Source organism: Megascapheus bottae, chromosome 5 (genome assembly GCF_031878675.1).
Source record: "Megascapheus bottae isolate mThoBot1 chromosome 5, mThoBot2.hap1, whole genome shotgun sequence".
NCBI classification, from domain to species: domain Eukaryota; kingdom Metazoa; phylum Chordata; class Mammalia; order Rodentia; family Geomyidae; genus Megascapheus; species Megascapheus bottae.
Window position 1 is genome coordinate 53,758,922 of NC_143513.1, and position 14,869 is coordinate 53,773,790.

At 40.8% G+C, this 14,869-nt stretch overlaps 1 protein-coding gene across 3 annotated transcripts in view; it reads left to right on the top strand.

The window, feature by feature from the left end:
• The first annotated feature begins 489 nt into the window (after positions 1-489).
• Glcci1 (glucocorticoid induced 1) overlaps positions 490-14,869 on the top strand; it is a 68,534-nt gene continuing 54,154 nt past the window's right edge. For 2 of the 3 annotated variants that reach the window (XM_090333155.1, XM_090333156.1), the window contains exon 1: positions 490-1,348. In XM_090333155.1, the coding sequence (XP_090189281.1) occupies positions 874-1,348 (475 nt within the window). In that variant the 5' untranslated portion in view covers positions 490-873. Of the gene's footprint in view, positions 1,349-1,418; positions 1,462-14,869 lie in introns of those variants that run through there. The other variant, XM_090333157.1, reaches the window with a different exon arrangement.

The window sequence follows — 14,869 nt, forward strand, 5'->3', positions numbered from 1 at the left end:
TCGCTCGCACCTCAAAGGCTGTCAAGTCTCAAACCCCGCCCCGCGCGCGCCGGCCCCTCCTCACTCTTCCTCCACGCCTAGGTCCCGCCCCCCGAGGGGAGACGTGCTACTGTGGTTGGAGAAAGTTCCCTTCATTCTCAGGCCACAACCAATCATTCGAGTTCTTGAGGAGGGCGGGGGAGCCAATGAGGAGCTCTCGCCGCGGCAGCTGCCCGGCCCGAGCGCCGGGGGGCGGTGCCAGGGGGCGGGCTGCGGGCGGAGGATTAGTTGCCTTTCCAAGTGAAAAGCTAGTAGAAGCGGTGGAGGCGGCGGCGGCGGCGGCGGCGGCGGCGACGGCGGCGGGGGCGGCGGCGGGGGCGGCGGCGGGAGCAGCAGCAGCAGCGGCGTTCGCGGTGCAGCCGCGGAGCGCGCGGCAGTACGAGGCCCTTTCCACCTCCACTCCCCCCACCACCCCGGGTTCTCAGGAGCCAGAGTCGCGGGCCGCCCTGCAACCGCGGGCTTCCCCGGCGCGTGCGGCCCCGCGGGGGCTGAGCAGGAGGAGGCTGCGGGTGGCCCCGTCGCTGCGGGACCCGGGCCAGTACCCTGACAGCGCGATGCCCAAGGCAGCAGCGGCGGCGGCTTCGGGCTCCTCGCGGTCCGGGCCGTGATCGCCACGCCGAGCCCAGCGGGGCGGTTGGGGCCGTTGGACGTTCCCCTCCCCCTCGTCGAGCCGACGGGGGTGCGAGTGGGGCCGGGGGAGCCCCGAGACTCCTCCCTCCCGGCCTCCGCCTCCCGGTACACACCCGCACGCGCTCGCGCCGGCTCCCACACGCCCGCTCGCGCGCCTCGGGGTCGGCCGGTGGCGGCGGCGGCGTCCAAGGCCGCAGAGCCACCATGTCCACCGCCTCCTCTTCCTCCTCCTCCTCCTCCTCTAGTTCCTCCCAGACCCCTCACCCCGCGCCGCAGAGGATGCGGCGCAGCGCCGCGGCTTCCCCGCCGGCCGCCGCCGGGAGCGCGAGCGCTGCGGGTGCCGGCGGCGCGAGCTGCGTCCCGGCCGCAGGAGCCAGCCGGCTGCTGCAACCCATCCGCGCCACGGTGCCCTACCAGCTCCTGCGGGGCAGCCAGCACAGCCCCACGCGCCCGCCCGCCGCCGCCACCGCCGGGCCCGCCGCCGCCCCGCTGAGCAGCCTCCCGGGGCCCGCGGCGGCCCACGGCCCCAGCCCGCCCAGCCCGACGCCTCCGCCGCCGCCGGCCGCCATCCCGGCCGAGCCGGCGCCGCGAGCCAAGGGCCGCCCGAGACGGTCCCCAGAGAGCCACCGGAGGAGCTGCTCACCTGAGAGAAGGAGCCCCGGCTCGCCCGCGTGCAGAGGTAGCGAGCCCAACCCTCCCGTCCTCCCGGGCCGGCGTCTCCCCGACGGCGCCCTCGGCGCGCGCGGAAACTCCAGCCTCCCCGGGCTGCGCCGGGCCAGTGCGCGCCCCAAGGTGTGAAAGCGGCCCCGGAGCCTCCCCCGCCCGCGGGCGCTGTCGCGGCTCGCGGGCGCGGACTGCACAGCAACTTTTCCCCTGTCCCTCGTGCCACCCCTCTGATTTTTATCTTCCCTCACTGGCCTGCGTCGGAGGGTTTTTGTTGTTGTTGGTGGTGGTGGTGTTTGCTTGTTTGCCCTTTTTCCTCCCGGCTAGCTCCTTCCTCTAGCTAGCTGTCTCCCGTTCGCGGTCGATAGCCAGGGAAGGAGGCGCTGGGGCGAAACCCTTCAAGTCGCACACAAACTCTCCAGCAGCGGGGAAGGTGGTCCTGGTAATCTCCGCAGCCTTTGTGCTCTCCTGCGAAGTTCCTGACATGCCCGAATAGTGTTTTCTGTTCTCACTTTTTGGAGGGCTGGTGGCATTAGTTATTTTGTAAGGCTTTCCTTTAGATGTGTCGAAGGGACACTTTGAATGTTCAGTGGAAATGTATAGGGTTTTCTTTCCTCTTTTTTTCTTCCTTCTTTCCTCTTTTTTTTTCTTCCTTCCCCAGACTCTATTTTTATATAGTCATGTATCAGAGCCTTACTTCACTACAAATGGTTTTGTGCCCAGATCATGATTTTCATGAAGGATTTCTGAAAGAAAAGTATTTGTGTAGAGTGTTCACTTTTTCCTTCTATTTTAAAGTACACTTCACAGCTCAGATGAGCTGTGTAAAGATCTCAAGTTTGTTTTTTTGTGGTTGTTGTTGGATGTCAAAGGTAGTGGTGAGTTGGCGAGTGCTGTGGGCTTCTCTTACATGTTTTCTGTTTTGCTTTGGTTTTGCTTAATGTCTAGGGACACAATGCATGATCTTAGTTGAGTCCTGGGGGAGAGAAAGTAAGATTAGCCCAAACAGGGACTTAAGCCCATAAGGGAGAGTAGTGTAGCTAGTATTATTAGATACCAGTCTAAAGCTACAGTTGCTGTTGCTGCTGCTGCTCCGCTGCTGCATTGTGGAAGGAAGGGGTCATAGGAAGGAGTGGAAAAAAAATCTCTGCCTGGAAGGGAAACACTGTCAAGCTCTGTACTATGTTTATATGGTATGTGGAATTTTTTAAATGGGAGTTTCTTGAAGAAGGTGTTAGAGTTGGCAAAAGTGTTTGCATTACAATGGATCACAGTTTTGGTGGTTTTAGTTTTTATATTTCAGGCCTGCAATTAGCATGTTCCCAGGCGTTTGTTTTCAGAACACTTGATGGTGAACCCCAGGGTAGGATGTAGTGCAGCAGGGTAAGTACACGAGCACCGAGAAATACATCCTGTAATCTGTATGCGCCGGGAGGAATTTGCTCCCCCCTCTTCCCCCAGGTCAGGCCAGCTGCTGCAGAAACTGACATCCCCCAGCAAATCCTGAATGAATGAATGAAAACAACGTGATCGCCCTAATAATGACCACAACTGAACACACATCTTTGGCTGTATTTTATAGAAAAGACCACCATTTTCTAACAGATTAATGCCATATGCAACTCCCTTACACATTTTCAAGAGCTATATTAAATAAGAGGTAACAGAAAGAGGGCAGCAGTTACATAAAATTTTGAGTGATTTAGCTTTAACAATGCATAAATTGAGTTTAGGGGATTTTCTTTTAGAGAGTAATATAAGAAGCATAAAATAAGCACTGCTGATTATGTGCAGAGGATTTTGTTAGTAGAGTAAGAGAAGTTTTAGCAATTGCTACAACAGTATAATGACCAACTAGTACCTCCTTCCTTTTGTTGATAAACAGTAACATCTGACAAAAGATAATAGTACATCTTGTTTTTCTGCATCCTTCAAAAGCCCTAATTGCTTAGGAATTACATGCCCCATCATCAAATAGTTTTAATGAAATTTGTGATCAGGTTTAAGCTCTCCTCTTTGTTGTAGCATGGCACATCGAGTTTAATGCAATTTTAATGCAATCATGATGAAAACACGTTTCTGAATCTTGTTGTGCAGGAGACAGATTTGCAGTGTCAGAGCTTGTGTTGGGAATTGAAAGGCTTTCTTTGCTAGTGATTTTTTTTTTTTTTAAACACCAGGTGGTTTTGTCAGTTTCTTCCATTGAAGTGATTTTCAATGCCACCTCTGTACCCCTCAGTTCCCTGATTGTATTACTCTTATGTTCCAGCTCTACATCTTGCCTCTATTAAACTACCCACCCAATCTGTTTTGTCTACTTAGCCATTTAAAAATCATACTGTGCGTTGGTTGAAATTTTCAAGTGATTACTCAGTTTCTCTTGCATTCTGCAAGGTTCTGACTTCAGTAGATTTCAGCCTCCATTGGTCAAGGCTCCTGTGGCTGCCACTGCTGCTGCAGACACTGACATCACGATACTACGTGAATGAAAAACAACGTGCTCCATGTCTTCCTCTGCTGTCCACCTTCTTCCTTTTCTTCACAGTTCAGTGTGTGTACGTGTGTGTGTGTGTGTGTGTGTGTGTGTGTTTAGATAATATGGTGGTGTTATCCTTTAATAAGTACGATCTAGTAGATCGTGGCTCCAGAGATATGTATTTTATTTAGAGGAATATTATTTACAGAAAGATTGAAGGGCTGTAGACTTTTGCATTAGAGGTGTTATCATTTAATCTTCGGCACATTTTTGAATGGCATGATGATTATGGAAGAAAATTTAGAAACTAAGTTTTCTAATTCTTTTGCCAAGAAAAAATAATAAGACAATGGAATCTCTAAACATATTATGTCACTTTGTCTTAAATATATGCATATATATATTTATAGAATGACTAGAGAATTAGTACTCAGATTATTTTACAAAGCTGAGAAAAAAACTAACCGCTGTAAGTAGAAGCAATTGTAATATTATCAAGATACTAATTTATGAATCTCAGCAAAAAGGTAGTGATTTCATTTGCACTATATAGTCGTAAATAATTTAAATAGTTACCATAACAGAAGATGCATAAACTTGGAAACATCTTGCTCTTTATAGAGGCATAGAGTTTAACAAATTGAAAGTTTTATTTATGCTCATAGATTATAATCTTTTTTCTTTCTTTTGTATTATTGAAACTTCAAGGTTTGTTATTTATATTCATTTCTGTACTTCTCCTATTAGCAAACTGTCACCCTCCCCCTTGTTTGGTTCTGAGGGGTCTTGAAGGGGTGAATGACAAGCTGCTGAATGCGTCCTCAGGCTCCCTGTGATGTGTTTGTGATAGATGTAAAATCATAAAGTGTTATGCAAATAGTTATTTTTTGTGATGGTAATACACAAAGTCCACCTTTGAGATAAATAGAACAAGTCAAGTGAGACTATAGCCAAATGTTAGTTCTAAAATTAATGATCTTTAAGCTAAAGCCATTAGTAGTAATAAAAAAAAGTTTTTTTTCCCCCCCTCAAACCACATAGAGCAAAACTCATGGATTTAAGCATAGATTAAAAACATACACCCTTATACTATCACTGTACAGGAGTGTAAGTATCAAATGCAAATCCTCATGGTTCATAAAGATGTAAAAACATTTGCATTAAGGTACTCTGGTTGGAAAATAATGTTTTAAGTGTACAGAAGCTTATTTATATAGCTTTTGTGACAAATAGTGTGAATTGATTTTTGATTGAGCATTTTAGGTTTCTTTAGGTCTAATACCTTGGCAGATAGCTAACTCCATAGTGAAATTTGAATCAGATTTTTTCTCTGTCTTGAGATCTCATTGTTTTGTATATAAAGAGGTTACAGTTCTATTTTAAGAGATAGTACAAAGCCAATCAGCATATAATATGTCATGACTTTCATGCAGTATGTTTATATCTGTTTTAATCAGTTCATTTGCTTTCAGTATTTTATCTTTCCATTAAATTCCTTTTGAGTAATTTTTGTTTTGTGCTCAGTTGTAGGATACAGACATTTTAAATATTTTTCTCTTTTTTAAAATAAATACTCATGATAATCTTAAAGTTTACATCTAAGCTAATATTTTGGGGGACTGAAGTCTTCCTCCCCATTTATAATTTTTTCAAGCATGTATTGCGGTCCTTCCACAGCAAATAGGTAAAAACTTTAAACTTTTCTAAAAGCATATTTTGAGATACAGATTTTTGATAGTCTAGTAACAAAATATTTATAAATAAAATTTGCCATTAAGTCCAGAGACAGACTAAAATCTTTGTGCTTTAAAATAAGAATTGAAGGTAGAATCCTGTGAGAACATTGATCATTCCAGGGAGCAGAACTGGACCCTTTCCATCTTTTGAATAATAATATTATTATCTCCTAAAGGCATACCGTTTTTGCTTTTTAACAAAACAAATTGAAATTATAGCACAAACCTTGGGTTCAATAATTGCTGTTGCAGAAAGAAAAGCTGGTTTTCAAGAAAGGTTTTGAGTCTCTGAGAACTTCAATAAATACAAGCAGCAGTAGTGTTCATTATTTATAGATCTAATTGTGTCCAGTCACTTATCTCATAGTGCTTAATAATCTTTCTAGTTCCATGAGTGAGTAAAATAAATAAATGAATTTGTAGTTATTTAATCAATACAGTAAATTATGTTCAGAGAAATATATTTCTTTCAAATAACTTACTGAGTTTATTGAGTAATGAATACCTAAGGCGTATATAAACACCTAAATTTTAAAAAAACTATGTAAAGTTGTGTGTGTATGTGTTGAGCTGAAAAGTCCTTTCTTTCATAACAGAACTTTTGACACAGGTACATTTTGTTAACTCAAGTTTTACATTTCTGGAAAGATTTAATGCAAATTAAGATTTTGTACATTGGGGAAATGTTGAAGGATAATGATGTCCTTGTTTTCTTTTTGTGGTAATGCATTTGAATGTTTTTGAAAAAGAAGTAACTTAACTCCATGCAATGAGTAAAATGGAAGTAAATGACAGTATTCAACAAATAGGAAACAAATTTCCTTTTCCTGAAATTTAAAAAAAAAATGTTAAAAGCCTGTTTTACCAAAACCTCCACAGATGGCTAATAATAATCATCTGCAAAGGAGTATATACTAATGATGTTGTTCTTAATATTAGTTCATTCTTTTTTCTAGTGTTAAAATTCCCAGACACAGCAACCTGTTCTAGGTCTGTAACTAGAACTATTGTGTCTTTTCCCTATATAATATTTTTCTTTTAAGAAATGCCTAAAAAATCAAACCAGTGACACTCTTTTTATGTCCAATATCCTGCTTAATTCTTCTTCATGGGGCTTGAACTCTAGGCTTGGGCGCTGCCCCTGAGCTCTTCAGCTCAAGGCTATACTCCACCACTTGAGCCACAGTGCCATTTTCAGTTTTCTGATGGTTAATTGGAGATAAGTCTCACAGACTTTTATGAGGGTAAGGGGGTTGGTTTTGAACTGTGATCCTCAGCCCTCAGCCTCCTGAGTAGCTAGAATTAGAATTGTGAGCCACTGACGCTTGGCTTGCTCCTTAATTATTTTAACAGTTGGTTTAACTTATCTAAATTATTAGGGTCTCCAGACTGCTTTACCAGAAGTAGAGGAAAGATAATACAACTCACATATTGACATAGATAGCTCGAGAAACTGATAAAAGAACCAGATCCACCATCTCTTACCTGTTATATTGGACCCATAGAAATAACTATGAATTCACTCATCCCCTATTCTAGAAGAATAGGTTAGATTGCAGAACAAATTATATCTGCAGTAAGATTACACACCAGTGGGCTGGGTTTTTTTTTATCGCTCTTGCCCAGTTATTCCAGGACTTGGAGATTTCAAAGGCAGTAGAATGTATTAATTACAGTGGAGAGGTCAGTAGCATAGAGTTTGGGCCCAAGGCTCCTGACAACCAGAGTGTGGCATGAAGGTTTAGGGTTTAGAACCCAGCCCCCAATGGCCAGGATAGTTGTACAAGATTGGACTCCAAAGTGGTACAGCTCTATACCAAGATGACTCTCCCAAAGGGATCTTTCTATCATTTGGGCTTACTGTTACAAATCCACAGCTGGAAGGAATCTCTGCCAGCCATGATCCATTTTATTTTCTCTGTGCTGCCAGCTGTTGTCTGCCCACCCTGCTCTGGTCAGTTCCATCCAGACTGTTCATCTTGCCAGCCTTACTTCTCCAGGGCAGCTTTCTTTCTTTCATCATTGCTGCTGCTTCTTTTTTTTCTTGCCAGTCCTGGGGCTTGAATTCAGGGCCTTGGCATTGTCCTTGAGCTTTCTACCACTTGAGCCACAGCACTACTTCTGGCTTTTTCTGTATATGTGGTACCCAGAAATCAAACCAGCTCAGTAAAAGTGGGAAAGACCACTTGGGAGAAAGTCTTTGTCTGGGACCTGATGTTTATAGCATCAGGAAGGCCTCAAGGAAAATGCTTCTCAGCTGCTCACAGGAGTTGAACAGCCTGCTTATATAGCTTGGGATGGTAGTGGGGGGCAAGACAAGAGTGCCAGCCCCCTTGCTTTTGCACTATTCTTGGTATAGTCTTGTATGTAAATGACAGATAGTGTTTACATCAGTCATAGGTCTTCTCTTGGGTTGTAGTCTTGTACAAGCTGCTTGTTGGGGCAGTGCCCTCTGGAGCTGTAGTTTTTATGCTTGAGTGTTGGCATGAGGGTTATATAGCTCCCTGGTTGGCAGTCCTTTGCTCAAGGCAGATGGGTTTCTGGAGTAGGGTCTGGCAGCTGTCAGTTAAAGATTAAGTTTCTCTACTCCCCAACATCTTTGCATAAAGGAAAAAAATCAAAAGGGTGATGATTTCCAGAAAAAGCACTTTTAACGGTATGATAACAATGATTACTTTCTGACCTGGTGTGTCAGGGAGAGGTGGTCTCTACCATCTATTTCAATGAGTCTGAAAAATCTCAAGACTTCGCTTATGATTAAATGTCTTTTCAGAATTTCATCTTAGTAGGAAAAACATCAGTTAACACTGATTTAATTACTTTTAGTGAGTAGTGCTAAGGCAAAGGCCAGAAAAGGCAAGTTCACCAGAATCCCTGTTTATGACTTTCTATACTAAGCTGCATCTATAAGTTGTAGGTCAAAAGGAAGAAAATAGTTAAGTATATGGTTATAGAATTAATATTTTCTCATTCCTAATCCCATATTCATTCCAGGAGATTGTTCCCTTGCGCCTAACTCTAAAAGATTGATGATAATTAGCTGGGATTTTTGAACTAAAAGGAAGACTAAGGAATGAGTTTTCTTTTGTTTCCATGGCACCATTTTGCTTTGCTGGAATAAGCTCTGACATTTTCAGAATATCTAAAAATGTGAGACCTAGTTTGGTGAATATAACCAAAATAGTATTTAGAAGGATTGACCATTTTTCTCCAGTTGTTCTTTGTATAAAGGGGTGGGGGTGGGTAAGGATCCCAAGGTGACTGTCTCTGAGCCTTCTTTTATGTAACCTATAGTGAGCAGAGCAGATGTGTCTTTCTTCTTTCATAGAAGTTATATATGGTAGTAAGCTGATTAATACTTCAGAAATTACTGAGAAGAATCTGGTCTCAAATGATTCTCTCAGTAACTGATGCTTGGTTGGCTCAGTCTTCCCTAAGCACTAACACTTAACTCCTTCAGTTTGTGAGTTTGAAGTCTACATACATAGCTCAATGAATTTACAGTTCATCTTAATGATGGCTTGCAAAAAGAATAATGAATTAAAGAAACTAGTGACACCCTCTATTGTGTGGCAAGGTTAGTGTCCACGTTATGAGACTTGTCAAGATACCCACTATACATACAGAAAACTTCTTTAGCTTGCTGTGTAGCTGATGACCAAATTCTTAACTGCTGACAGTAATGGTCTCTTACTATGCCTATGAGAGAGCTTTTGTAAATAGTTCAGCAGCTAATTTTATCTATCTATCTATCTATTTATTTATTTATTTATTTTTTGCCAGTCTTGGGACTTGAACTCAGGGCCTAAGCAAATGTTCTTCCACTGGAGCCACAACACTACTTCAGGCTTTTCAATATATGTGGTGCTGAAGAATTGAACCTGGGTCTTCGTGCATGCTAGGCAAACACTTATCACTAATTTTAATTTTATTTTACTAAAAATTAGTAAATACTGCTTAAGTGAGAAATTAATTGGTTCTGCTTTTTTTCCCTTACGTACCCTGCTATCCCATCTCCTCACCCTTTTTGCCCTCTCTTCTCATCCTCCTCCCTTTGTACTCTTGTTCCTCCCTGCTGTAGCCCAAGCTGTGCTTGAACTTAAGTTCCTCCCTGCTGTAGCCCAAGCTGTGCTTGAACTTAAGAGCCTCTTGCCTTACCTACTAAGTACTGGAATTATAGATGTGGGTCACCACATACAGATTCTGTCTATCTTAAGCAGAGTTAATATGACATAAATGAACTGTTGGCAATTTTGTTAACTCTGTTAATGTCCATTATATTCCTGATGAGTACATTTAGAAGCATTTATATCTTCAACTTCAAGTATCTGTTTGGTTCCACATTTGAAAAGAGCTCTTTCAGATGTCAGATGTCATAATAATAGAATGACTTGGGGGAATTGTTTTAAAGTTGTCCCTATGTATATTACTTTCTCTTATTGGATGCAGCTTTAAATAGATTCACATATGGCTTCACTAAACTTAATATGTATTGCTGCCTTACAGTATTAAAATATTTAATATAGTTTGGCTTAGGTTAATATCACTGGCTATTTTCCTCTGTGAACACACACACACATACACATATGCACACTGTTACCACAACTGTGGGTGTGGTTTCTGGTGTAGTGATGCAGTAGTATGTAGTAATAGTGTTGTGTAGAAATATATAGACATTGAAATAAGTAGGAATTGGCTTTGGCTTCTTGATGTTTTGATTCTACAGTGACTTTATTTAGTATACTTTCAGTAATTTTTATTTTATCTACTTTTAGTTTTTATTTTAAAGAAATAGTAGCATTATAGCTTTTTGCATTATTAATTGATGTTAATATTTAGGATAATTTTTATATTTTACTTTGTACTAATGTATATGGCCTAAAAATATCCTTGCAGGTGTTATTATTTTGTTGGTGGTGGGGTTGTGGGGCTTGAACTTGTGGCATGGGTGCTGTCCCTGAGCTCTTTTGCTCAAGGCTAACATTCTACCACTTTGAGCAACAATACCATTTTCAGTTTTCTGGTAGTTAATTGGAGATGAGAGTATCATGGACTTTCTTGTCTTGGCTGGCTTTGAACTGCAATCCCCAAATCTCAGACTGTTGAGTAGCTAGGATTATAGGTATGAGCCACCAGTTTCTGGCCCAGATATTGTTATTTTAAGGATTAAATATTACACTTAACCTCATAGTAAAACAAACATGTTAGATTTTGTGGAACATTTTTTTTTAAAGCTGCATTATGAAACATGGAAGAAAACCCATGGCTCCTGAATATAACTGTATAATTCATTTGAAATTGAGTGTAAAAGTAATAGGAAGGTATAGAAAAGTAGTAGTCTTAAGTTACTGTTTTACTCATTTAAAAATATTTCTCATAGTATAAAAGAAAGTAATCATAGTTTAGTTACTGACTCTGAATATTTGACCCACTGCATCATTCTCATAATTAATATAGCTATTTGAAAGGTCTTAATAACTTTTTTTCATTTGTCTTAAGTGTGTCTTAATATTTCTGCAATCTGTATTAAGGTAATTTTTGGTGAATTCATAAGCAGCACCTGTGTCATTTTCAGTATTTCAACATTTATCTAGTTTGTTGTCACTTTGAAGGCCCTGCAATAATCCAGATATGGTGGCTAAAAGCCTATAATCCTAGATACGGAGGGAGAAATAGGGATTCCATGATTCTAGGCCAGTCCAGGCATAGAAGTGAGACTCCATCTCAACTAATGGCTGGTTGTTGTGGCATGTACCTATTATGGTAGCTACAGCTTAAATACAACTGCTGGTCAGGCAGTGGTGGCTCACTCCTATAATTCTAACTACTTAGGAAATTGAGATCTGAGATATTCAGGAAGCTGAGATCTGAGGATTGCAGTTCAAAGCCAGCCTGGACAGGAAAATCCATGAGGCTCTTAATCTCCAGTTAACTTCCAATTAAGAAAACTGGAAGTAGCGATGTAGCTCAAAGTGGTAGAGCCCTAGCTTTAGCATAAAAGATGGCTCAGGGACAATGCCCAGGCCCTGGGTTCAAGTCCCACAATTGCCAAAAACTAAAAATAAATGAATGAATACAGTGACTGTGTTCAGTGTTGCATAGCTGTCATCCCCTGGGACAAAAGGAAGCACAACTAGAATTGCAGCGTAGGCTAGTCTGGGTATAAAGTATGAGACACTGCCTTGAAGAGTAACCATTGTCAAAGGAGCTTCAAGTGACAGAGCACCTGCATAGCGAGCATAATAAGACTCTTAAGTTTAGTCTTCAGTACTGCCCAGGTGGTGGGCAGCAAGGAGGAGAATGTGGCTGTTGCTACAGTAAATATTGTTTAAATATGTAGTATTTAAATAGATATTTCTGTTTGAGAAGAAATGTATTCATATAGGGGAAGTATATGTGAGCATACCCAGTAATTGTTAGGACATCAAATCTTGTAAATACATGGCAGAGTTTAATATTAGTAGATGGTATTATGGTGCCCGTTTTCCAGAGTGCTTTAAGTAACTAATGGTCTTTATCTTCATTCATTGGTGGTATTAAACTTGGACAGGCATTGACTTAGATTTTTGTACTAGTAAAAGGAGCTAGGCATTCATGAAGGTAAAGATAGGTGGGACAAAGATAAATTATGTCAGGATAGGATACATATTAACAGATAGAAGGCAGGCTTCTGCCTAAGTAAGTTTCTAATTCCACTTAGATTCCTTTAAGTGAATTTTGTTGAGGATCCATGGAATCCTCTAGAAAATTTAACACTACCATGTCCTAAATTCAGTGGGCTCTTTCAGTTAAGAATTTCAGTGGTGGCCAGGAGTTTGGCCTAGTGATAGAGTGCTTGCCTAGCATACACAAAGACTAAGTTCGATTCCTCATACCACATATAGAAAATTCTGCTGGAAGTGGTGCTGTGACTAAAGTGGTAGAGCACTAGCCTTGAGGAAAAGTTCAAGACCCAGGACTGGCAAATAAAAAAATAAAAAATAAAAATTTTCTGTAGTTTTGTAGTCACTCCTAAAGGCCATAATTTATATACTAATCTCCAGTCAAGAATACTGTGAAAATGTGAATGGTAAAGCAAATTTTAGAGTGACTGCATGCTTTTAGAATATCTAATGTGAAGTACAATGATTAAGTTTACCAAAATGTTATTTACATATATTGTTTTAGAAAGCCAGTTGCACAAAGTTGAGATTCAAGTGAGATTGCAAAAACTCATTACTGAACATCATAATTTCTCTTTCCTGAATAAAATATTCTGAAATTTAGCAAAATTAATAGTCTAGAACATGGTTTTAAATGAACATAGATATTTTCTATTCTCTTTGTAATCTGAGTTTTAAAATTCAAGGAAATTTGTTATTCAAGTAACTACTAAAAGAGAAAGAACTAATATACTGATGATAACTCGTCTCTGAAAAGATAATGCTTACATGAGGTAAAGTCTTAAGTTGCATGCTAGTGGTTCACATTTGTAATCTTAGTTTTTCAGGAGGCTAAGACCTAGAGGATGCATGTTCAAAGCCAGCCAGCTGTATAGAAAAATCCATCTCCAGTTCACCAAAAGAATGCTGGACTGGAGGCATGGCTCAGTTGATAGAGTACTAGCTATGACCAAGCAAGCCGAGGACGTGTGAAGCCTAAATTCAAGCCCTGTGCCTGGCAATAAACATATTCCATTTGTATATTATATTTTGTCCTTTAAAAATTATGACCTAAATTTCAGTTCCTTAGAAAACAATTCCCAACCAGCTTTAAGTAGTATCCTTATTTATTTATTTTTTTTTTTGTGAAAAGCTTCTTCAAAAGTCTCTGCTCTTATCAATGTTAGGAAGAAAAGGCTATGGTGTAATGATTTTTTTTTTTTTTTTGCCAGTCCTGGCCTTGAGCTCAGGGCCTGAGCACTATCCTTGGACTTTCCTCAAGGCTAGAGCTCTACCACTTGAGCCTCAGCACCACTTCTGGCTTTTTTCTATGTATGTGGTATCGAGGAATCGAACCCGGGTCTTCGTGCATGCTAGGCAAGCACTCAACCACTAGGCCAAACTCCCGGCCCCATGGATATATGATTATTATGGGTTGTGCTTGGGTATTTCCCTTAGTATGATTTTAAACTTGAAGTTTCTGTATATACTTAAGGGCCAAGAGATTAAGTGCCAGCTGACTTGTTCACTTGTATAGCTTGGTATGTGTGTGGAAGGAATATTGACTGCTAAAGATCATGAATTCCTTTTTCATCAGTTGCCAGATAAATCAGTGACTGATACTTTCTCCATGCATAGTAGAGGGTCACAGTCATCTTTTTGTATAGTAATTTAAAGTTATTAAGTAAAATACATGGGGTGGTAGTGACTTAGGATTTTGCTCACCTAATATAGATGAAATCAATGGAAGAGTGGGTGAGAACAATTATTCGAATTGTTCAGAAGGGTTCTTTGTTTTTATTTGTTTGCTTTTTTGGTTTGTTTTGGCTAAGAAATAAGAAGAAAGTTTAGTTCATTCTCTTTTCTGAATCACCTTTTAATTTAAAATTAAGATAAAGTTGTACTTTATCTTCTTAGCAAATGCAGTTTTTTCTGTTAGAATATGCTTTTTAACTTTTGAGCAAGGACTGTATTGGTATCTAAATTTGACATTGGTATGGACTCTGAAAAGTGTAGTTCTATCCAGGCATGATTCATGCCTGTAATCCTAGTAGTTGGCAGGAAGGCTGAGTCAGGAGGAACTATATAGCTATACACTCTTGTCAAGAAGAGTGTATAAGAGTGCAGATTGTGCTTGTACACAACAAATTAAAACTTACATTCTTGATAGTCTAAAAAATTACAGATGTAAGTATTTTGAAGTATAATATTGCATGTGTGCATGTATTGCTACACCAAGACCTGAACCAGGATCTCATAGTCTTGTTTGGTTTTCTTCCTTACAGTGGCCATTCCTTGGTTTATTGGTACTGGAGTTTCTCAGACTTTTCTGTCTGGGTTAGTGCTTCAAACTGTGATCCTGAATAACTAGGATTATAGGCATGAGCCACTGACATGTTGTTGGACCTATATTTCATAGTAAAATATGTTATATGCCCTTAGTATGGGAGTTAATACTTAGTTTATATGCTTTGGAAAGGAGACCTAGTACATATTTATATACTATTGAGACAAGAATCAATTTGTTAATAAAATTTACTCTTTATGATTTTAAGATAATGGGTCATATGCTTTAGTGACTCGTGTGTAAGGAGATGATTTAAAAGTGTAGTTACTAAGAGTATTGAGTGATTTAATTTTAAACTCCAGAGACTTGGTATGAAAATGAAACCAAATGGTTTCTT